The sequence below is a fragment of the Lynx rufus genome, unplaced genomic scaffold (genome assembly GCF_022079265.1).
Source record: "Lynx rufus isolate CCGP_SWC_20201006 ecotype Redwood Valley unplaced genomic scaffold, mLynRuf1.p SCAF_7, whole genome shotgun sequence".
NCBI classification, from domain to species: domain Eukaryota; kingdom Metazoa; phylum Chordata; class Mammalia; order Carnivora; family Felidae; genus Lynx; species Lynx rufus.
In genome coordinates, this window is record NW_025814889.1 from 96,918,167 (window position 1) to 96,941,384 (window position 23,218).

A 23,218-nucleotide genomic window follows, 5' to 3' on the forward strand; every position below is an offset into this window, starting at 1 on the left:
TTCCCAAGGTTTTCTCAAGACTGGCTCATTCTTATCATTAAAATCTGAGCTCAAATGTCACCGGCTTGGAGAGAATATTTCTGCTTTTACAATCTAAAGTGGCTTCTCCCTGATTGCTATCACTTTATTAGGATCTGAAACTGTGTTGTTCATTTGCTTGTATATTTTTTATTTTGTGTCTTACCTCATCCCCCCTGTCTCTACAGTAAAGCACCAGCTGCATGAGAAGAGACTTCTGATTTTTCATCATTCAATCCAGAGTCTTTAGGATAGTTCTGGGCATGTAACGTTTTTGGTTCTGTTCTTAAGGAAAAAAAAAAAAAAAAAAAAGAATTTCTTTAACTTTTTGCTGACCTAAGCAAGGATTTCAGACTGACACATCACGATCTAACCAAAACAACAATTAAAAATGACAACACTATTTTTCATGACGGGATCTTAGAGATTTTTCTGGTCTGACCCCTTTATATCATAAGATCATGGAGAGCGAAGTTTGAAGCATCATGAAAGACCTTAGCTCCTTCAATCAACCAGTGTCTTCTCTGAGTTGCCTATGCTACGGGAAGGCAATGCTTCAATACCTTCTGTGCTGAGTCACTCACTGCTTAAGGCAATACGTTCTGTCTTTGGCCATCTCATTCAGTTAGAGGGTCTCCTGTATTTTCAGCAGACATCTACCAACCTGGATTTCCATCCATTAGTCCTAATGTCCTCGTAGGGCCACAGGATACAAGTCATTTCCTCTTCTACATGCTAGGCCTTCAAATATTTGAAAATAACAGTCATCAGTTTTTTCTCCTGAGTTCTTTCTTCTCCAGTGTAAATATTCTTTTTGTATTCTTTAATCCTTATATTTTTTGTTCTTCCATTAATGAATTTATAAAAAAACTAATGTCACCCAAGCAGTTGAATAAATCAATAACTACTCTTGCCAAAATACATTTTAAGATCGTAAGATCAATCGGGGAATGAATTCCAGTTATGGTAATCATAGTTTAATACACTTAATTTTAGGTAAAATAATTCTGGGATAAATTTGATTTTATATGATGCTCATTCATTTTTCAATTCCAGTGGTTTGGTGACCTCGTGACTCCTGTGTGGTGGGAAGATGTGTGGCTGAAGGAAGGTTTTGCTCACTACTTTGAATTTGTTGGTACGGACTACCTCTACCCTGGCTGGAACATGGTATGTGCATTTTTCTTTAGTTGTTTGGAATTCCTAGTGAAAGGTTGATCTGTTGTTACATTGGGCCTATATTATCATTAGGGGTAATTGAAAATACCATCTGAAAATCGAACGTCCACTAAAGAAAAAGTGACCAAAATTTAAATTTAAATTTAAATTAAATTTGAAGTATTCCAAAAGAGTTCTGTTTTACTTATTAGAACTGAATAGAGTCTGACTGGTTATGTCTCACTGAACTGTGAGATCATGACCGGAGCCGAAGTCGGATGCTCAACTGACTGAGCCACCCGGGCGCCCCTACAGCTTTTCTTATTAGACATCTTTTAGATTGTTGCATTTGATAACAAAGGAAAATTATCCTTTAATATCAAGAAGGTAACAATAATTAACATGTAGTATTTTAAGTATATAGAATATTTCAATACATAGAAAAATGAGACCTTACTATTTCTTCATTGTGACGAAAGCTTAGCTAAAATAATTGCTTATTTATTTGCTTATTTACAAAATACATTATGGTTATTTAAGATATAATACTTAAGATTAAATGACTTGCTAAGTCACTTGCTTCATTAACTTCATGAAGAGTTATGCACATTACACCTGTACTCTAAGAATATACCCATATGTCTGAACCTGAAGTAGGATTTGTTGTCCCTTAAATAGTAATGTTTCCAGAACATCCTAAAAGAAAAAGTGGAGGGAAGGTGTGGTTTTTATATATCTTTTAATATAAGGTTTTCATTCTGTATATGTTTTTATTAATCAGTAAGTGGCTATCTTATTTTTAAATGAAACCCAGGGTTTATGTTGTTTTGGAACTTGAATTTTAAATTTAGTTTAAGTGATACTGTGTAAAAGTTGCAAAGGACTAACATTCATTAACTTCCAGAAGCTCATATTTCACCCGTGACGCAGCATTGGTGATAACACATATTTATTTGACACTGCTCTTTTTTGATGTTTAAATTATTAATAATAAGTGATTGTCTAATTATCTGCCATAAGTATGATTTGAGGAATATTTAAACCATGATGAAATATGAAGATGTCTATAAGTCTTTATATAACTTCTCTACCATAAATTTAATCAACTTCTGCCGAGTTAAAAAAATCACATATCTCCCAGAGGAAATGTCATAATAGTAATAACATATCGATATGTTTTAATTATGTTCATTCAGTTTTGACCTTATTTTATAAAAGCAACATGGTTCATTTGATTAAATAATGAGATAATCTTACTTAGCCTTCTGTATCTAGGTATGTATGCATATATGATACAATTTTAAGAATCTTACTTGAATGGTTTTATCATGACATTGAAAAAATTGAAAATGCTTTTAAAGGACTTTGTAGAAAAAGAATTATTTATTCTTTTAACAAATGTGATACTTTGAAATTGAAATGTTTAAGGATTTTGAAAATACTCCCAAAATAGCCCTAAAATATCTTGATTTTTAGTTGAGTTTCAATCAACTTTGTTTAAAATTTTCATTTAATTTTTATTATGCTGTGGATTGTTACTGATTTATAATTTCATTATGTTTCAATATTTAAAAAATGACCTCATTACAAGTGACATGCTACTCATATAGGTAAGCTTTCTTTTTTTAAAATTCATTCAGCTATCTATCATAAAATCCCTTCTATTCATCACTATGAAAAATGCATCTTGGATTAAAAAGTAATCAACAGAATTATACATGGGCTGAAACCTGACAGCTTTTGATGGCTTTAGCATGGCAATATATCCCAAGTTTCAATGTCTTTATACTGGATTTTGTCTTTGAGTAATTTTTTTTTGTATTCTTTCATCATTTTTATCAGTTAAGTTATAAATGTAGGCCTTCTAGAGAACATATTTATAAGAGGTATTGAAAATGAGTATCAGGTATAAATAACCCATCTGGGACTTTGTCCTTAATAGAATATAGACCATGAACTAGAAGTATAAAAACTTGGGATGGTAAGATACAAGATTTTATTTCTTATAAATCCATCTTTTATAATTAAGAGACGGGAATTAGGGGCGCATGGGTGGCTTAGTGGGTTAAACATCCGTCTTTGGCTCAGGTCATGATCTCACAGCTCCTGAGTTCGAGCTCCGCATCAGGGTGTGTGTTGATAGCTCAGAGCCCAGAGCCTGCTTTAGACTCTGTGTCTCCCTCTCTCTCTGCCCCTCCCCTGCTCACGCTCTGTCTCTCTCTCTCTTAAAAAATAAATAAACATTAAAAAAAATTAAAAAACATTAAAAAAAGAGACAGGTATTAATGATGACATAAATACAGTGATATAGAAGGCTCACCTTATTAAACTAAGAAATGAAAGAATAAACTCCATTGCAATTAATTGAGCAAAAGGGAGGAGGAACGGGTCTTATTATAATGTCTCTTTATTATTCAGATTGTAAAGATTATAAATACTTTCTGATCTTTAATTGCTTTTGCTATTTAGTAGCTTTATTTAGTTTGTAGAGTATCTCAAAATCCCAATTCAAAAAGCCTATGAGAAGAAACTACAAATAAATTCCTCCTCCATATATCATTAATATCTTCTTTGAAAACAAAATTTTAAGAATAAATTAGCCCCATAGATAAGAGGATATTAAGTGACTTAAAGGCTGTGCCAGCACTATTTTTCATAATGGCATCAGCAAGATTGGAAGAAATACTAGAAAGAAAAAGAGTGACGGCTGTGTCAGCAGTAACTCATACTATTGTGATATGCACAAAAGCTTACCTAGGAGTGCAAAGCTTGGGCTTTACTACAGCTTAGCCTAAAATAGAAAAATCAGAAGTCAGGCTAGTGTTAGGAGTAAAGAAATTCAGGAAGCTGACCTCTTTTGTCTCTAATCTCAAAAACCGTGCTTTTATCATTTTTAGACACCAGGTCTCATCAAGCACTGAAATACAATTTCAGTTTGCTAGGGTGATTGCTATGACAATATACCTTCAATGGAATATCAATAAAGAAACTGAGAATTACATAATCTTGTTAAGGAAGTTCTTGTTCTGATTTAGGCCAGTATACCTAAATTAGCATGCTTAATTGTTAGTAAAATCTTAGTGAGAGAAAGAGAGAAAGAGAGAGACAGAGAGAGGAGAGTGTTCAGAGCCAGTTCCTGATACAAAAGTAATCAGTTTTTATATTAGAAACACTACATGGAATAAAAACTATTATTATAGTTTTGTTCCCAACAAACTAATCAAGTTTACCATTTTATAGATGTGGGCCTTTGATGTGAGATCAGGGGAATGGATTGGAAAGGGGAAATTCAGATTCCAGGAAAAGTGTTTCACTTCTCTGACTCTTATCATTTGAAAAATGGGGCAATTGTTCTGACTTATCAGGCTCACAGAATTTTTGTGAAGATAAAATATCTTGCAAGGTCTTTGAAATGTATGAGCCACTATACAAATGTGAGTAGGCATCATGTACCTAGAAAATAAATGCTCCATTAGAAAAGTGCATTGATTTTATGTATAGATGCCCTAACATTTCCAATCCCAGTCATCTATTTTGACACCCTAGATTCATAACAATTATGTATAGATTATGAAATAATTTTTATAATCTTTGTATCTGGACTCAGTCTCACCAAATCAATTCTTATCTATACTGGCAGCGTGGATTATTCTATAGGAACGTAAGCCTTATATAATGTTTCATTCATCAAACAGAAGTGTCAAGATCATCAGGAGCAACTTCTTCAGCTCAGGGCTAAGGATACATTTCAGGGGCAGCAGGTAGTCTTTTTGCTTGATGCTATTTCATCAAAGTTGGCTGTTAGTGACAACATTATTGGAGGGATCAAGTTACAGTATGATATTGATGGTAGTCACATTAAATTTTACTATGTTTCCTGGAAATGAAGAAACGGGAAGACTCTTTCAATGTAACACAGTTACTGTTCTTCAATAATTCTCGATCACTTTAATTTGAAAAAGTCTTTGATAACGAGTTTTAGTACAAGAAAAGGATGCATAGTAAAATGCTACCATGAAGACTCCTTATTTTACAGACCTGGTGCTGATGCAGGCAAAATCGTATCTCCTGTGCATATTGCTTAATTTTTCATTATAGCTTGTATCTATATTGTAGGCATGTCCTTTAGTTTCCTGCATATAACATTGTAAGGATGTGCTGTTATAATGAGAATTATTAAACATGAGTTTATGTTCTTTTATTAAATGAATCGGGATTCTCTGGAGCTTCACACAGCAATAACTGTACGCTGATAAAGTCTGCACTCTGGGAATTCTCCCTAAATTTTTATGAGGACACATACCTGGGCATAAAGATAACTATTAATGGAGAATCATGCAACTAAACTTCATTATACTCAATACTAAAGATATCTCAAAGTGTATTGCCCAAAACCTTCAAAAGTGTTCTCAATTGTCTCTATCATGGGCAGGACTAAAATAGTAAAAATGAATTCTGCCATTAGACTCAGTATCATTTTACTGTGCTCCAACAAAAATTGCTTGCTAAAGTTAACAGGCATTGCAATAAAATTATCTTCACTTTTTAAATTATTTTATTTTTACTCAAAAAGATGTTGAGACAATCACTGATGAACTGAAAATGCTTTTTTTTTCAATTTAAATGTAAAGATATACTGCTTCATCATTCTAAATAATAACATACACTCTACTATTCAGAGAGGGGAAATAGGCAGAGAGAAAACATTTTGATTTTGCTTAACATTTTATTTGTTCAGCTCTTCGTTTCTCAAGTCTGTAGGGAAAAATGCTTTTGCATGCTTTTCAAATTAGTTAATATATGTTTCAACAGTAGTTTGTATATTAGTACTATACTTCATCAATATCAAAATATATTTTCCCAGGAGAGCTATGGGTTCAGAGATAGATCACTTGGGAATTAAATATTTATTTTAGAATCTTATTTTATAAATACTGAATGCCAAATAAATGTACACACACACACACACACACACACACACACACACATATATATTCATGATTTTCCATATAGTTGTGTTTATCTCTTATGATCAAAATCCACATATAATATTCTACTCCTGAGAAGTCAGTAAGTTAGATGATCCAATTGTTTTCAACTAGTCTATGATGTATCTTTTTTCAAATGACTAACACATATTGCATGTGAAAAATTTAATGGCTTCTTATGGCTAGTTCCATGGGGTTGTGGTCTTTTTGATCCTGTTCAGTAGCTTAGCAGTGACATTTACATTGAAAGACTAGAAGGAAAGTGAAAGTAGTGTCTACCTGGGTCTCTTGGGGGACCACAGCCTTCAAAATGAACCACTTGTCCTGCTTTCCTTTTACTCTTCCATTCTTCCCCTTTCTGCAAGCAATTTATCTCTCCTGAAAACATAGACTTTTGGTTTTAAAGAATAAAAACTATTCTTTTTTCTAATTTGAGTATAAGTGGGGAGCTATAGCCCTCTCTTCTGGGAGAAAGGGTTGCTTTTTCCTTAGCATTAGTGATCAGAACAGTTTGGGGCATTGGTGGAAAATAGGCCTATAATGAAGAAACAAAGTATGCAGAGAAGGTAGGAGCTGCAATGCGAATAGTAGTGGATGCCATTGAAGGGAAGGGTCTCATACGCCATATCTGAACTCTGAGTAAATGTAGGAGTTCTAATGGGTATATGCCCAGTGCATTGAGGATTAGACTAACACTCAACTAGTGTACAAATTGGGCTTATCCTAAGAGGATGTCAGTGTTAAGAAGCAGGCCAGAGATTTGGATTCTAACTGGGTGGTGGCTGAAGAGATCCTAAGAATTTCTAGCAGGAACAACAGTGAAAACAGGAACTGCACCTGTTATACTAACATGGTAAAATAGCTCCCACTAAGGCTACTACAGTAACAAATTGTGTTTACATTTTCTCTCATTTTAGGACTAATTCTGTGCTTTTTATGAAATATCTTAATGATGGGCTAGTAGCCCCGTTAAGGTTATCTCTTCACAAAAAGAATGAAAGACCGAACAGCCATTTGTTGATTGTTAAAATACATTAACTGATTTAGAAGTTTTATGGCACAAATGCATTTGTGAAGATAAAACTACAACTGAAGAGTAGAGAATACATTCGTGCTTTTGTTTTATTTACACCTGTGGTTCTTGTATAAGAATCTAGACTTTGGCTACACAATTGTTAGGGAAATGGAAGCTTTTGAAGAGCTTGCTATCAAGGTGTGTTACATTTCAGAAAATGTAAATCTGCTTCATTTACTGCTTCTAATAGAAGACCAACTTCTATTTAGAACTGTATCTTTAGGAAGGGAAAACAAACAACCATAATTCCTTAGTTTTCATATATACTCACATATACTTCTATATATTCAGGTATGTATCTGGGAGGTTTTCCTTTTTTTTTTTTTTTAATGTTTATTTTTGAGAGAGAGGGAGAGAGAGAGACAGAGAGAGAGGGAGAGAGAGAGAGAAACTGAGCACAAGTAGGAGAGGGGCAGAGAGAGAGAGAGGGAGACACAGAATCTGAAGCAGGCTCCAGACTCTGAGCTGTCAGCACAGAGCCTGACACAGGGCTCAAACCCATGAACTGTGAGATCATGACCTGAGCCAAAGTCAGATGCTTAACTGACTGAGCCACCCAGGTGCCCCAGTCTGGGAGGTTTTCCTAGTCACATTACCTCACATTTTTTTCCCATATGAATTTAAAAAATTTTAAACAAAGCTGCAAATGGAAAGCTCGTGTGTGTTCTTAAAGAATGAATTTTCTTTAAAGCAAAGTCATTTTGTTCAGAAAGACACTGAGGGCTTCAGGTTTTGTATATTTTAAACTTAGAAATAAAAGATAAATGAGCATTCCCTTTGGAATAAAGTATTTCTTCTGAAGACTATGTTCAGGTTGGCATGGTGTCAGATCTTTCTACATATCCATAGGAATTTCAAAAGCAACCAATAAATTGATAGGATTAGAACTTTCTAAGAGGAAAATTCTTCTGAACCTGGAGCCTAACAATAATACAAGGCCATCCTTTTTCATATCTAGAAATATTGCAGGGAAAATCATTCTCTTCTCAAGTAAGAGTAGTTTGTAAGCAAAATTCTCCTACTTACTAAAACTTGTCAGGTGTCACTTGATAAACCAAAAAATTGATAATGCCGAAAATTTATACCAAAATGATTAAATGTTCTCCTGTCATTGTTCACAAATATACATTATTTATGATAGCAGATTATACCACTTTTAATCTGTACTTTTTACCACCAATAGTAAAAGTGTTTATCTCCCTACGATATATGAATTGTTCAACATTTGATATCATGCGGCCTTTTCCCAGATTTGTTAAAAAGAATTTGCTTTGCAAAATTCTCTAACACAAATGTGACCAAAAGTGAAGGTTGGGGACTAAGAGAGCAACCAAAAAATAATTTATTAATTTTCTAATTGTTAATCATCTTTAACCAGGCAGCTATATGTTTTCAAAGACATTAGAACACAACTTATTTCTAAGCAAGGAGTGACTGTCTCAGTCCATAACACTTTATGAGACACTTTTTCTTTTTTCCTTTTCATCAAGGTTACTTTAACACTGTTCAGATGTTACTAGACAAGAACATGAGAAATGAAAGTAGTGAGTTCAAGTGATCTGAATTAAAAAATGTAAAAGGGCTTCTGGTAAAGAAAAAAACCAAAAAATAAAAAAAGGTAATAAGATAGTTTGAGGTTGTTGAAGAGTTTGCCTCAATTATACCATTAACACTTATAATAATAAAGACTTAGGTAGCATTTACTGTGTAGGATTAAATACACATAAGAATTCACTGTGAAATAGAGTAAGACATTCTGCTAGGTGTCTTGAGAGTATACATCTTTGTTAGCATTTTTCCTAAGAGTCTAAAGAGTGTGGTAATGGATAAACCATCATGCAGTGCACCACTCAGACAGTTCCTCTCAACCGTGACTCCAAAAACATGATTTGGGATAGAATATGTTTTGGCATTGAGCTGAATAGCCTCTACGGATCTACCATTACAAATTGAAGAAAGCCCCTTCTGAAACTATTTATATCTTTGGCTTTTTATCTTTCCCTCAGATTGATGAAATAGAATTCTTTCCAGTGGTTGGAGTGTCATCTTTGATCATATTTGTGTTTTATTTATCTTTTTTTAATGTTTATTTTTGATAGAGAGAGAGGCAGACTGCAAGTGGGGGAGCGGCAGAGAGAGAGGGAGAGACAGAATTGGAAGCAGGCTTCAGACTCTGAGCTGTCAGCACAGAGCCCAACACAGGGCTCAAACCCATGAACAGTGAGAGCATGACCTGAGCTGAAGTCGGACGCTTAACCGAGTGAGCCACCAAGGTGCCCCGAGTGTTCTATTTATCTTAAAAATTAAGATATGTGGAATGCTTTCTTTACCTACTTTAGAGACACCTGTGTCCAATTAGTTCCTTTAATCATTTTATTTTCTACTCTCCAGATTTTATTTATAGTCCAGTGATGCCTTTCTTGAGTGCTGTTAATGATGTACCAGCTCAATAATTTTATATAAACTACTTTTATGGATTGCTGCCACTTGTTTGCCATTATTCAGTCATACATTTCATACATATTGTTTATTAATTAATTAAAAGAATTATCAAGCACTTAAAATGAGGCCTTTGTTTTGCTAATTTCTATGGAACAAGCCTCATGGTATTATTAGCACGGTGCTGCTGTCTATCAGATTCTGGTGTACACAGTATGCCATCTTTCATGTAATGATTTCAGTTAGTAGGTGTGGATAAATTTAGGATTTTTTTTGGCACTTAGTTGACCAATCATGCTTCTGTCAGAAGTGCTGTGTTTATGGAATAGCTCAAAAACACAGCTCCATACCCTCAATGGGACTGTTCATGGTCATAGATACATTTGGAAAATAAAATTTAACACAGTCTTAGAGGATTAGCTAAACGATGTTATGATTATATAACATAATAGTTAATTAGACTTATCTGATTATGATAGCCATTTATTTTCATTTAGATTTTGAGTATCTTTCTGTTCAGTCAAGTTCTTCTTTGAGTCCTGTTCCTTCTGTAAGCTTTATAAGTTTGCTTGGAAGACAGGTACTTTATAGAGAAGAATTCTCTTCTTTTGGTTGTAGTGTGGTGGTATGGTGGTATAGTATTTTCATTTAAATATTATTTATTTCCTGGGGTGCCTGGGTGGCTCATTTGGTTAAGTGTCTGACTTCGGTCAGGTCATGATCTCATGGTTCGTGAGTTCAAGCCCCGCATCGGGCTTTCTGCTGTCAGCACAGAGCCTGCATCAGATCCTCTCTCTCTTTCTTCTTTATCACAAAAATAAACAAATATTTCAAAATAAATAAGTAAACATTATTTATTTCCCAAGTTGTCTGATTAAAAGATAAGATTAGGTCAAGTGCTCCATCAGGGAAAATTTGGTATTAGTTATATTCTCTTCCTAACTACCCACATGAATGGTCCAACTTGAAGAATCTTAAACATAATACACTATTGCAGATGACTTGTTAAAAATAAAAACTCTTTAAATAAAGCTTTGGCTTAGTTTTAAGATAATAAGGAGGTTTCTTGGAATTGTTGGCTTCTTTAGAGAGCTGACAAGCCATATCATTTCCCAGGCTTGAAAATAATTTGGCTTCTCACAACAAAACAACATTTTTCTATTTGTTGCTAAACATTTTGCTGACATTTTTGGGCCCTTCATTGACAAAATATTTCAAGGGATTAATCTCTCTTGACTTATTCATGTTTCACTATTTAACAAACATTTATTGGATACTCACTTTTTTTTTTTTTTTGCTAGTTTCTCTACTAGAGACAGGGAATGCACTGATGAGTGTGAAATATCAAATCCTTATAGATCTCTTTTACCAATTTAGTTAAGTTATTTTCGTCAGAGTAATGTTACTTTACAGTTTCCTAGAATGAGGTTCACTTCCTTTTTTCTGCCTATTCCATGGATTAAATTTTTGACTCTTGATGATTTACTAGTTGTGTGATCTTGTTTCTTTCTTCATCTTCAAAATGTGTATGAAATACCTGTGCTGTTTTTGTCACAGGAAAGTTTCAAGAATAAAAAAAATGTTGTTTTTACTATCATTTTCACCAATATTATTGTTACTCTTAGCTACTTAAGTGTAATGATAATATCTTTATGGTCCAAAAATTATCTTTTCGGGGAAATATTGTGAATCCAATATTAAAAAATAGTAATTACCGGAGGGGAGGTGGGTAGGGGGATGGATGAAATAGGTGATGGGGGTGAGAGGGGGCACTTGTCGTCATGAGCACAGGATGACGTATGGAAGTGTTGAATCACTGTAATGTACACCTGAAATTAATATTACACTCGTTAACTAGCTGGAATTAAAATTAAAAGTTTAAAAAAGAAAAAAAAATAAACTTCTGTGTAGAATCAGAAACCAAACCAAAGCTATAGGGAAGCCTGCGAGTAGACATGTGTACCCTTGTGTGCTAGTGCATTTGTAGATGTGTGATTTGGTGCATGTCTACACCATGGCTATTGTGGAAATTAGCCACACAATCTCAGCATTGGCCTTAGTGGCCGATAGAAGTGGGTGAATAACATTCTAGGTCAGATCAACATTTGCTACCGTTAAGCAAAGATGATAAGTCTGATTTTCTTGGCTGTAACTAGACTCAAGAACAGAATTTCCATCTGCGTCTACCTCAGTCCTTATTGAATATACTTAAATAGAGTCTCCATTAATTTTGTAAGAATCTCATCACTAGGTTAGCGCTGATGGTTGGTCCAGCAATGAGGTCTGAGTAATGCCCATAATTTATCTCTCTGGTTATACCAGAAGCAGTATTTTATGCCCATTGGGTCTTAGTTGAGTTTGAGAATGGTTTCCAGTGGAGTGCATACAAACAGTTGCTCTATTATTTCCCCTAATTCTGGCGAACGTGGTGTATTGGCTAAGAGCATGGACTCTACAGCCAAATTGGCCAGGTTCAGTACCTAGTGCTTTTTTTTAATTAAAAAATGTTTTAAAATGTTTATTTTTGAGATGGAGACAGAGACAGAGCATGAGCAGGGGAGAGGTAGAGAGAGAGGGAGACACAGAATCCGAAGCAGGCTCCAGGCTCTGAGCTGTCAGCACAGAGTCCGACTTGGGGCTGGAACCCACTAACCACAAGATTGTAACCTGAGCCGAAGTCGGATGATCAATCTACTGAACCACCCAGGCACCCCTCAATACCCAGTTCTTAGGCAAACTTGGGCAAGCCAGTGGACTTTCTATAAAATGAGGATCACAATAGAGTCATTAGTTATTTTGAATAATAACACCCTAAAAATTAGTAGCAGAAAAGAAATTGCCTTCACAAAATAACTTTTGAATACATCTATTCCATTTCTGAATGATGCTAGAATGCTAATATTTTAATATTTTTGCACTTTATAAATGAATTGCTAGTTCAGATATTTCATTCTGAATGGTGAAAATGTTTTTACAAATATCACAATCAAAGTATAAATATTATAGTAGCTTACTTTGAGATCTGGGAATAAATATGGAATTTTCTGAATTGGTTAACTTTCTGAGCCATAAATACCATATGTCTTGAGTTGTTATGGGTTATTAAATCTTCCAAATTTGAAAAAAAGTAATATTTTCATTTTCATCTAAAATACAGACTTCTTTGATCTGGCATCAAATATAAAGTTTTATCAAGCTAGGTTATTTGATGAACTGACAATTTATACCACTAAATGCTGAAATTAAAGTACAAAAATGTGTAATAAATTTCACTCATCAAGTTAATAAGAATTTTATTACAGAATTAAGGTCATTTGAATTATTATTTAGTTCACAAATTAAAATAACATAAAATGAATTAGCCACTTGGTAACCATGTTAATAACTTTAGGCAGTGATTGGTTTATCCTTGGAATTCTTCCAGACTGAATGGTATAAGAAAGTTTTCATTAGAATTTAAACAGAAAGTGATTCTGTTTAAGATGATTAGTCAGTGTGCATTTAAAAGATATTCTGAATTACATTTTATCAATCAAATATTATAGTGCCTTGATTAGCGTATTATTAATGTATCTGCAAAATATTACAGAGTCCTTGTGATAGATGCGAGAAACAAATGTGTGGGTATCAGAGAAGATTGGCAAATTTGATTTTACTGAAATGTCTTATCAGCATGTCAAAAAAAAATTAAGCATAGAGATAGGGAAAAATATTCTTACTGCCAAAATACAGATAAGGTTATGGAAAAAGTTAAAGAAGCTATTCTCTGTCAGAAGTTTAAAGTCTAGGGAAAGGATCCTAAAATGACATGTGAAAGAGCAGGGAATTAGTTCATGTTAACTAACAAAGGACAGGAAGTAAATCTCCCTTAGTAAACAATATGCTTCATCAGGTTAGAGACTGTTTATTTTGCCATCATTTCTCAGGATTTAACCCCAAGTATAGCATCTATGAGGTGTTCAATAATAAAAGTCTGGTCAAATTTAACAAAAAAAATTATGAAGTGAAGGTTAACAGACCAATTGTGAAAGATTATAACAGTTTCTATATCTATATTAGGAACTCATTCATTGAATTAAAAATGATATTGAGATTTAAAATATATGAGGGACTCCTGGGTGGCTTAGTGGGTTAAGCTTCCAACTCGATTTTGGTTCAGGTCACCACATTATGGTTCATGGGATCAAACCTACTGTCCAGCTCTGTGCTGTCAGCATGGAGCCTGCTTGGGATTCTCTCTCTTCCTCTCTCTCTGCCCTTCCCTCTCTCTCTCTCTCTCTCTCTCTCTCTCTTTCTCTCTCAATAAATAAATAATAAAACATTAAAAAAGTAAAATATATTAAACTGCATTGGATCAGTGTTTGAAGGAAAATAGAGGGAAACATGTCAAGAAATCCTAAAAAAGTGAACGGGAGCTAAACGGTATGAACATTTTAAGAGGGTTATATGAAGCATATGGCATATGGTTATTATTCACAGTGATTTTTTGGGCTGCTAGAATTGGAATGAGCTATGTAATTAGACAACCTGTTCATAATTATTATTGTGATTGACATTATTTGAAGTACATCTTGATTGTTCCATAAGACCCAGGATTATCATAATTAATGAAAACATGAGTGCCTAATTGATGATACCTTCTGCCATATCAATACTGCTCTCCTTTTAAGGTTCTTGAGTAAGTCTGCAGAAGGTTCATAATTTAGTTGTATATAATGCGAAAGCACATTTTGTGTTTCATCTTAACATTTTCCCTTAGCTGTGCCACATTTTGGATGATATGAGACATGACACATTCAACTTGGACATTACAAACAAAACATAAGGCAGCTGAAGGAGATAGTCATGGAAGAGACAATTTAACCCACTTTCTCTGTGTTAGTCACGTTTGAGAGTATAGCAGTTCATGGAAACCTGTGCAGGGGGTTATTTGGGGTTATGAGAGGCTTATAAAGTCATTGGAGACAGGCTTATAGAAATATGATTGCTTTTTTAGTTTATGCAGTGAATTAGGCATCTTAGAGCATTTGTGGCTTGGTGGGGGATGAAATGTGGTTGATAGGTAAAAGAAATAAGAACATACAGAACGCATTTTAGTTACTTATTATAAAGCTTGTGTGAAATCCCAGAATAATGTTATATCAATAGTAAGCTGCCTGGATTATTATGTTTATGTACCATTTTCTGTTTAAGGTTATGTAAACAAATACAGAAGTAAAAATTTCAGTATAGTGCTTATTTCATTGTAGGCATTAAAGTGATTATTTTAAAAATTATTCTTCAATGCCTACTATATAGTGTGTTTACACAAGTTTGATTTTGAATAGAAATAATCACTTTAACAAGCTGCACATGAAAATGATTATTAACATCTTTGGCATGTGTATTTTAAACATGAAATTATAAAATGTTAATTTTTAAGGTACATCCCTAAAGGGAAGCAACATTTATTTTCAATACCTTTTTAGTTTTATTTTCTCTATCTATATGATTTAGGTGTCTACGAAATGTTAGCCTATTGGCTAAATAATGGCATAATATTGCACAAGTACATTGCACAAGTAACTTTCAACTGAGTAAAGCTTGAAATACTTTTGGACATTTTATAACTTTAAAAAAGTAGGATGACAATATAAAATTACAGAGTAAAATTATTTTAATATTTTAGGAAACTTGGAACCCAAATAATTTCTAATTTTTACAAAAATGGCATTGTGTTGTTTACAAAGATGATAATTGCAAAGTTACAGAGATAGTATATTACATAACACCTGATTAATGTTGTCTCTCAATATGTTTACTTCTCTTGGTTGAATTCCTGATCATATTCTTCGGTTTTAACCTTCGCCATGGTTTGAATGAATCACCAAGAACAAGACTGAAAATACCAAACCGTGCAATGCTGTGCATAGCTATATAGTTTGTTCTAGTCTTGTGTAGCAAGAAACTCAGATTAATAATGCTTTACTTGGCATTTTGTTTAACCTACGAGTTCTTAAAAGTCTTCATCTCATGGTAGAATATATATCCAGAGGGATAGAACATGACACAGTATCCTTATTTCTTCTTATTGATAGATCAAGTGAGGTGGAATCGATGTGGTCATAGATGCTGAAAGCATTTCTACCCATAACTTTATTTCTATTCTCTACTCCCATAGTACTTTATTTATGCAACCAATACTCAACCCATCGGATGATATTAATGATTTGTACACTTGTCTGTCTTCCTTATTGTAATGGGAATTGCTTGGAGGCAGGAGTTGGGTCACAACTGTGTTTGTCTCCCCAACCTCTAAAGGGACGTCACATGTACAAAGCAAACTAATATTGTGAACATTAGATATTGGAATAAGACACTAATTTAAACAAATGAAAATACTGAAAAAGGAAATATTTGTGTCTATTTGGTTATCTATACATGCATCCTCATACATGTCTATGTAGGTATTTGTCTGTATTGATGTCTAAATCTACATTTAATTCATACATCTTGGAATTCCCAAATAAATGCCTTGTTGATCATCATTGATCGTCACAAAATTGAACTAGATTTTAGAGAAATAATTGGTACAGTATCTTGTGATCACAAAGATAATGCCCCATATATGTGTCCTTTGTGCATAATTATTCAATATCATCCTATTTTTGTTTCTGGTTGCTCCTCACCCCTAGTCCTCTTTCCACCATTTATTCATAATCTCTTTCAATGTGCATATGATGATGTCACTTTCCAATTTTAGCTTCCTAACCTGACATAGAGGATCCTTGATGAATATGTTCTTGTCAATCTCTCTGTGATAATTGCTAGTCATTTACCCCATTTTCCTTCCTGCCTTCTCTCACAGAAAACTCTGTACTCTCCCAAACAAGCCATTAAATCTCCATGACTTTTCCAAGATACTCCTTTCTGTCCAAAATGCCCTTTTCTATTGTCTCCGTCTAGAAAACTCAAATCATCCTTAAGGACTCAACACGGATTTCAGTTCAGAGGCTTTTCCTACTTTCTCCCCAGGCAGAACAAATCACAGCCTTCTTTGTATAGGCACACCTTATCCTGAACCTACTTCCACTTTTACATACAGCAAATGGTTTTTTAATATTTGTTTTCATCTTTGTCTCTCTTTTTACTACTAGAAAATCGTTGAAGGTCGAATCCATGCCTTTGTATCTTTTTTATCTTCAGAACCAGGCATACCATCTGGGATATAGCAGGTGCTCAATAAATATTTGTAGAACAAATTCTCTTATTTAATCTTCACAACCACATATGTTTACAAATGAAGGTGCTGAAGTCTAAAAATACTGAGTAACTTGCTCAAGGTCACCCAGCTAACGAATGACAAATGTATTACTTCTGGTGTGGGACACTTTCATTAACTTTGTAGCAGTGTGCCTGTCTTTTTTCCTAGGAACGCCAAAGAGCCATTTGGGTTTACATCCATCCTCCTGGAAAATTGAGTCCTTGTAGCTGCTCTTATACAACCCACTTCTGCCCTGAGAACTGTTTTTCCTGCTCTTTTCATGCCTATGAGCACCTCACCACTGCTTGAATTGGTTCAGGCTTCACTCTCATCTTAGTCTGGTTTGATGTGTTTGACTTTCTTTGATCTTGATTCAGATTGTTCTCTGATTTTTTTTTTTCTTTCCTGGTGCCAGAGTCAAAGTGTCCACCTTATATTGCTTTTTACTGAAATTACTAAGACTTCCTGTAGAAACTTGCTGTCATCCTTACCTTTCAATAGTACTTCCTGTTTTCACACTCATCACCATGCCGGTGGCTGGACCATGGTTAGATCAGGCATATTCACTGTTACCTCTTTAGAATTTGGCATGTCTGGGCAGAAGCCTTTTTGAGATGTTAAGGAATATAATTTGTCAAGTATATCTAACACTGTGATAAAAATTCTTAATAACTCCCTTTACATATATTACTAGATACTGGTCTATGAAGTGCTAATATTGTAAGAAATAATAAAACAGAGAAGATTCCTTCTGAGATTTTATTTATATTTTCATGCAAACTATAATTTATTGCCAAAAGATGTTTAGCACTTTCTCCTCAGACCCAGGCCTTTCCTTCAAGTTGCCTGTAGCATATTGCTGTTTGGATGTTCGCTCTCATATTACTTGCAACGTGTCACAAAGTGATCTTTTTAGCTTGCCCTACAAAAACAAACTTTATTCCACTACTCCATTTCTTTCAGTAGCTTCCCCCCACCCTTTAAAAATTCCATCAAGTCTAAAAGCTATTTAGTTATCTCTTAATACTTCGTCTCCATCATCCACTAAGGGGACCAGGGCATCAAGGCATCAATGTTGGTTGATTTTTCATTCAAAATATCTCTCAGATACCACAGCCCTTCAGCAGCACCTTGTTCTAATACATCATCACCACATCACCTCTGAGTACAATAGCCACTTTCTGCCTCCCGTCTCTGCAGACCTCAAGCCACAGATAAGTTAATTTTCCGAAGACACTACTTTTATTATGTTATTATGCCTGCTACTGCCTATTTATTAAGACCAAACTCTTCCACCTGGTAACAGGATTCAAACAGAGTAGCTGTTTTTCATGTTTTCTCTGCCTGGATTTGCCCTTTTTTTAAAAGCTGCTTCCCCCATTCATCTAAGTAACCCTTCATCCTTCAACTACCCACTTTAATGTCACTTCCTCTGTGAAGCCTTTTCTGAACTAATTAATCATTTCATCCTTTGTGTTTTATAACATCCATCATATTATAATCCAGTTAGCTGTTTATCTGTCTTTCTGTTACACTTTTGAGTTCTTTAAGGTTAGAAACTAAGTTTGAGTCATATATTTCTTCCCCAGACACAGCATAGTATCTGGCATAGAGTAGGAATTTAATACATATTTGTTAAATGAATGAATGAGCAAAATAATGGAAGTTTTCTTCTTTTCCCATGTTATTCTCTGTTTATTCACATTTTCTTTACCTATCTGAAAAACCTTTGTACTGTTCTCCAAAAATTCAAAGGTAATATGTTTTTGAAAACCGTTCAATAGGAAATGATACATTCAATATTATTTGAACTGTTTAAATGTAGACATGTAAAAACTCCAAGAAGGGTCTATATTAGACTGATAGGATTTATTCTTATTATTAACATTAAACTCATTTACACAGATTTTATAGTTTCATGTTTTACCTTATTGTGCTGCTTTTTGAAAGTGGTAAATTAGTTTGCCATGGTGACCTTAATATATGAACTAGAATAAAAGCTATCTGTTAAATATGCACCATAAATATACTATTCTCCACACACACACACACACACACACACACACACACACACACACAATTTTAAAACTCCTTCAAGGATCAGACAAATTCTACTTCTTCCATTAAACTTTGCATAAATAATTCCATTTTACAGTATTTTTTTTCCTTCAAATTTCCTTTGGCATTTCTAGTCTGTAAGAGAAAACCACTATTTTGTTCACAGAATCCAACTATTTTGTTTGATCTCTTATCTCATATTAGAGCCAGGATTTCTTTAACTTTATTTTGAAATTTTAATGGTCTCAGGTTGGCAGTAGGCAATTAATCAATACTTTGTAATTGTTACTGTTATCATTATTGTTGTTGAGCATGGGGGGAGAGCACCCCAGCAGGAGACTGACAAGCTAAGATCATTTTTTAATTTTAAAGTGACACAAGTTTTTATAAAGAAATTAGCACCGTCTCTCCTGGAAACTCTTTGTAGTTTTGTTAAATTGGATTTGCCTCTGGCTAGAATTTTCTTTTCTCTTGCTCAGTTTAAGGTGTTCTCTCTTCCAAGTTTGGTGAGTGTTTGTCTGCCAAGCTTTTCTTTTTTATTTTTTTCTCCTCCCTTTTAATCTCCTTTAATGTCTTTTTTTTCCCTGAGTTATACAATATCATTCTCTCCAACAATGTAGAAAATGAACCTTTTGCTAACGATTCAACATTGTTAAATTTAAACACTGTTTCTTGAAATTCTACTGAGGAGGCAAAGGTTTGTTTTTGTTTTCCTCCAGAAGCGTGAAGCAACATATTACGTATAACTTGTATTTCCTTAAATAAGAGAGTTTCGTTTTAGAAATTTACCTTAGGTTTCACTTTACTAATTACTTGCTTGATATCATTATTTGTAATTAATTTGTAACTATTTGTAATTCATTGCTTTATATCATTTAAAATCATATTGCTAGCCAAAGAAGATATGTGTACTGAATTTTCATATTGATCAATATATATTTATTGGTGCTAAATAGTATAAATTAGGATTCAGATAAAACACTATTTTAAGTTCATTTTACACTATGGTTTCGATCAGATGTTTGAGTTCCATAATGGAGTGGGCAACCACTATTTAAAGAGTTGAATATTTTTTCTTCAGAAAGGAAATCATATCTTCAACTGGTATTTCTTATAAATAAAAGTGTTCATCAGTGAAGTTGAGGTATAGTGATATATTCCATGATCCCTCCCGTTAATTCCAATATCAAATAGTTTTAATGTGTGTTTTTAAATTGAGTAAGAGTAACAAGATTGCATACCTGCTTAAAAGTAACATTAACATTTTTATTTTGGAAATACATGATTTTCTCTTACTCTCTCAATCTAGGCCTTCTGTCTGAGATCTTATCTTTATTTTATAGTGGTCCTAAAATAAACTACCAATCATTTTATTTTAATATTTTATATTAAAATTTTTAAAAATTTATTTGAGAGAGAGAGAGAGTGTGTCAACAGGGGAGGGGTAGAGAGAGAGGGGGACACAGAATCCGAAGCAGGCTCCAGGCTCTGAGCTGTCAGCACAGAGCCCATCGTGGGGCTCAAACTCACAGTGAGATCATGACCTGAGTGAAGTGGGACGCCTAACTGACTGAGCTACCCAGGAACCCCATTAAAATTGTAAATCATAAAGCCCAACTTCACTCTCCTTAATTTTGTCTTGAATTAGGAACTTCATTTGAGAAGAAATACAGTATCAGTTTATGTCATATTGTCAATTCATTGTAAGTTTGAACTTCTCACCATTGGCTCTTGGGGGCTGAAGCAGACTTCTGGGAGCAGTTCAGTCCCAATTCAGTTTGATGGAGTATAGACCATTGACGAGAAAATCTCAGACCAAAAAAGGGCTGAAGAAATTAGATCTATGGTCCACAGACTATAAAAATAAGCTATTAGAAATAAACCTTATAGTATGTAGTTGGCTGGAGAATTAATGAAATTATTGATTAAATATACTAAATCATTGAACAAATGATGATGAACTAAGATGCTTCTTTAGAAGCAGATTTAAAGAGCACACACATATATGCCTAGTTAACTATTCCTTTTTTTAATCATATTTATTCTCCATTTCTATTTTTTTTTAAATCCAAGATTGGTGTAATCTCAGCTTGACATTACGACTCACTCAGAAATAACATGCGGTTCATCTGCTGGCTCAAAGTAGGAGGCTCCAGGAGTGAGTTCAGAATTAGCTATAGCAATTTAAGTGTTGCAATCTTTAATATCTGTAATGATACTCCTCAGGTCCCAACTATCTGGGGGCTATTTAGCCTTGTTATCGCTTCCAATTTCTTTTTTTTTCCCTCCTCCCTCAGTGAAGGCAGGAGGCCAGGAGAACTAATAGCTGCCAGCATTTTTGTTAACAAAACCCAAGCTGTTTCTCTAAAGCAATCTTCTTAAAACAAAAGCAACAGAGAAGTACTTTTCCTTTACAGTTTATTTCTAATATAACAAATCAGCTTTTATCAGAGCAAATACAAAGGCCTCAACATCACACCGAATAGAAATCTTATGATTTTCTTTGTTTTCACCACTTTATAGTAATGGGTTGTTAATACCTATTTATCTCCACTTTATGTTCATTATCCTGAATTCACATTCATGTCTACGAATATAGTTTATGTTAATATACCTTTTGTTATTTGTTGTGGTTTCCTGAAATTCTTTCACAGAATAAATGTGGTGGTGGTGGTGGTGGTGGTGGTGGTGGTGGTGGTGGTGTGTGTGTGTAGGTGAGTGTGTTAGAGCGAAAATTACATGGGAGGGGAGGTTTGGGGAAGGAAAAGTGGGAGGATGAGAGAGAGAGAGTGTGTGTTGCTCAGATGGTTCTACAAATAAACGGTGTAAATAGCAAAATAGCACTGGAACCCTGAGATTTAGTTATTATTCTTATATTGAACTTCACTAAAAAGGTTATTTGGGACTGAAACTGCAGTCTTCATCCTGTAGAACACATAAACAAGCTTAGTCTATTTCATTTATGTGCCCACTGTCTGAATTTGCTTTAACCCCTGTTAAGGAACAGTCCATTGTTTTTTAATCTATTTAGGGCCCATTGTAACCCATTGATTTTGTTTCACGTTGTGCTCAAATCAACCACTCTCATTTTAGAGTAATTGAAGAGGCATTTTATTCACTGGGTTCTCTTTGAAGTTCAGTCTTACCATGTAGGCTGATGAGCATCGTCTGTTAAGTAACACACGTTCTGTTCATGTTGTCACACACATTCTGTCATAACCATGAATCACCTATGATATTGCCACATCTACTGTATTGCAGGAAAAACAGAGGTTTCTGACGGATGTTCTGCATGAAGTGATGCTGCTTGACGGCTTGGCCAGTTCCCATCCAGTATCACAGGAAGTGCTACAGGCAACAGATATTGACAGGGTGTTTGACTGGATCGCCTATAAAAAGGTGGGAATAGATAAGACCCAAATGCCACGAATTGGATATCTCCCGAGGTAGCCAAACTATTTCATGCTAGATTTATTCTTCTCTTCTTCCTGGCAGATAGAAATGGACTGAGGTAGAAAATGGAGTAACTAGGTTCATGTCATTTTATGAGTTAGGGTTTTGCTTTATAAATCAGTGAAATGGAGATGAATGTTTGCCAAATAGTGCATAGAAATGTTGGAAGTATTAATGAATAAATGTTTGGAGACTCAATATGAAATTTCTGTACAAATGGTGTTGTGTAAATGTCAGTTTTTATTATTACTAACAAGAGAGCTGACCTATATAGTGACAAATTATTTGTCATCAGTGCTCCTTAAATAGTTGCTTATTTTGGGTTGGCTGATGCAAATCGGTGTAGGCAGTGACATAGGCATTTTATAAACATTATTTAAGGAAATTTAGGGAATTAAACATATTTCTTGGATAATAATCATTATAAATGAAATTTTAAAGGCTAGACTATGACTGACAAAGATTTTGGACCAATGACTCGACACAGAAATAAGATAGACTTTGAACTTTTTCCCATTGTTAATGTGGATTAAAATTTTTCCTTTTATCTCTATCCCTTAGTTCTAATTTAACATGAGCATGTACATCTCTGTTTAATACTCAGTAGCCACTTAGTAATTGTTAAGATAGTGTTAAAGTCTAGTTCATCTTTGGTGTAGATTGAATTGCATTTACTGGGATTTCCACATAGTTTATTGATTCAATAATGTTTAAAATTTTTAAAAACTGTTGTTAATATTTTTCCTGAAATATTCCTATTTACAACTAGAAGTCATATAGTGATTG

The 23,218-nt window shown here is 34.2% G+C and overlaps 1 protein-coding gene across 1 annotated transcript in view; it reads left to right on the forward strand.

Annotated features, from left to right (window-relative positions):
- The window catches only part of TRHDE (thyrotropin releasing hormone degrading enzyme), a 388,442-nt gene that overhangs the window by 204,398 nt on the left and 160,826 nt on the right, over positions 1-23,218 (forward strand). The window contains exons 5-6 of the mRNA XM_047067262.1: positions 1,075-1,188; positions 22,241-22,378. Coding sequence (XP_046923218.1) covers positions 1,075-1,188; positions 22,241-22,378 — 252 coding nt within the window. The remainder of the gene's footprint in view (positions 1-1,074; positions 1,189-22,240; positions 22,379-23,218) is intronic.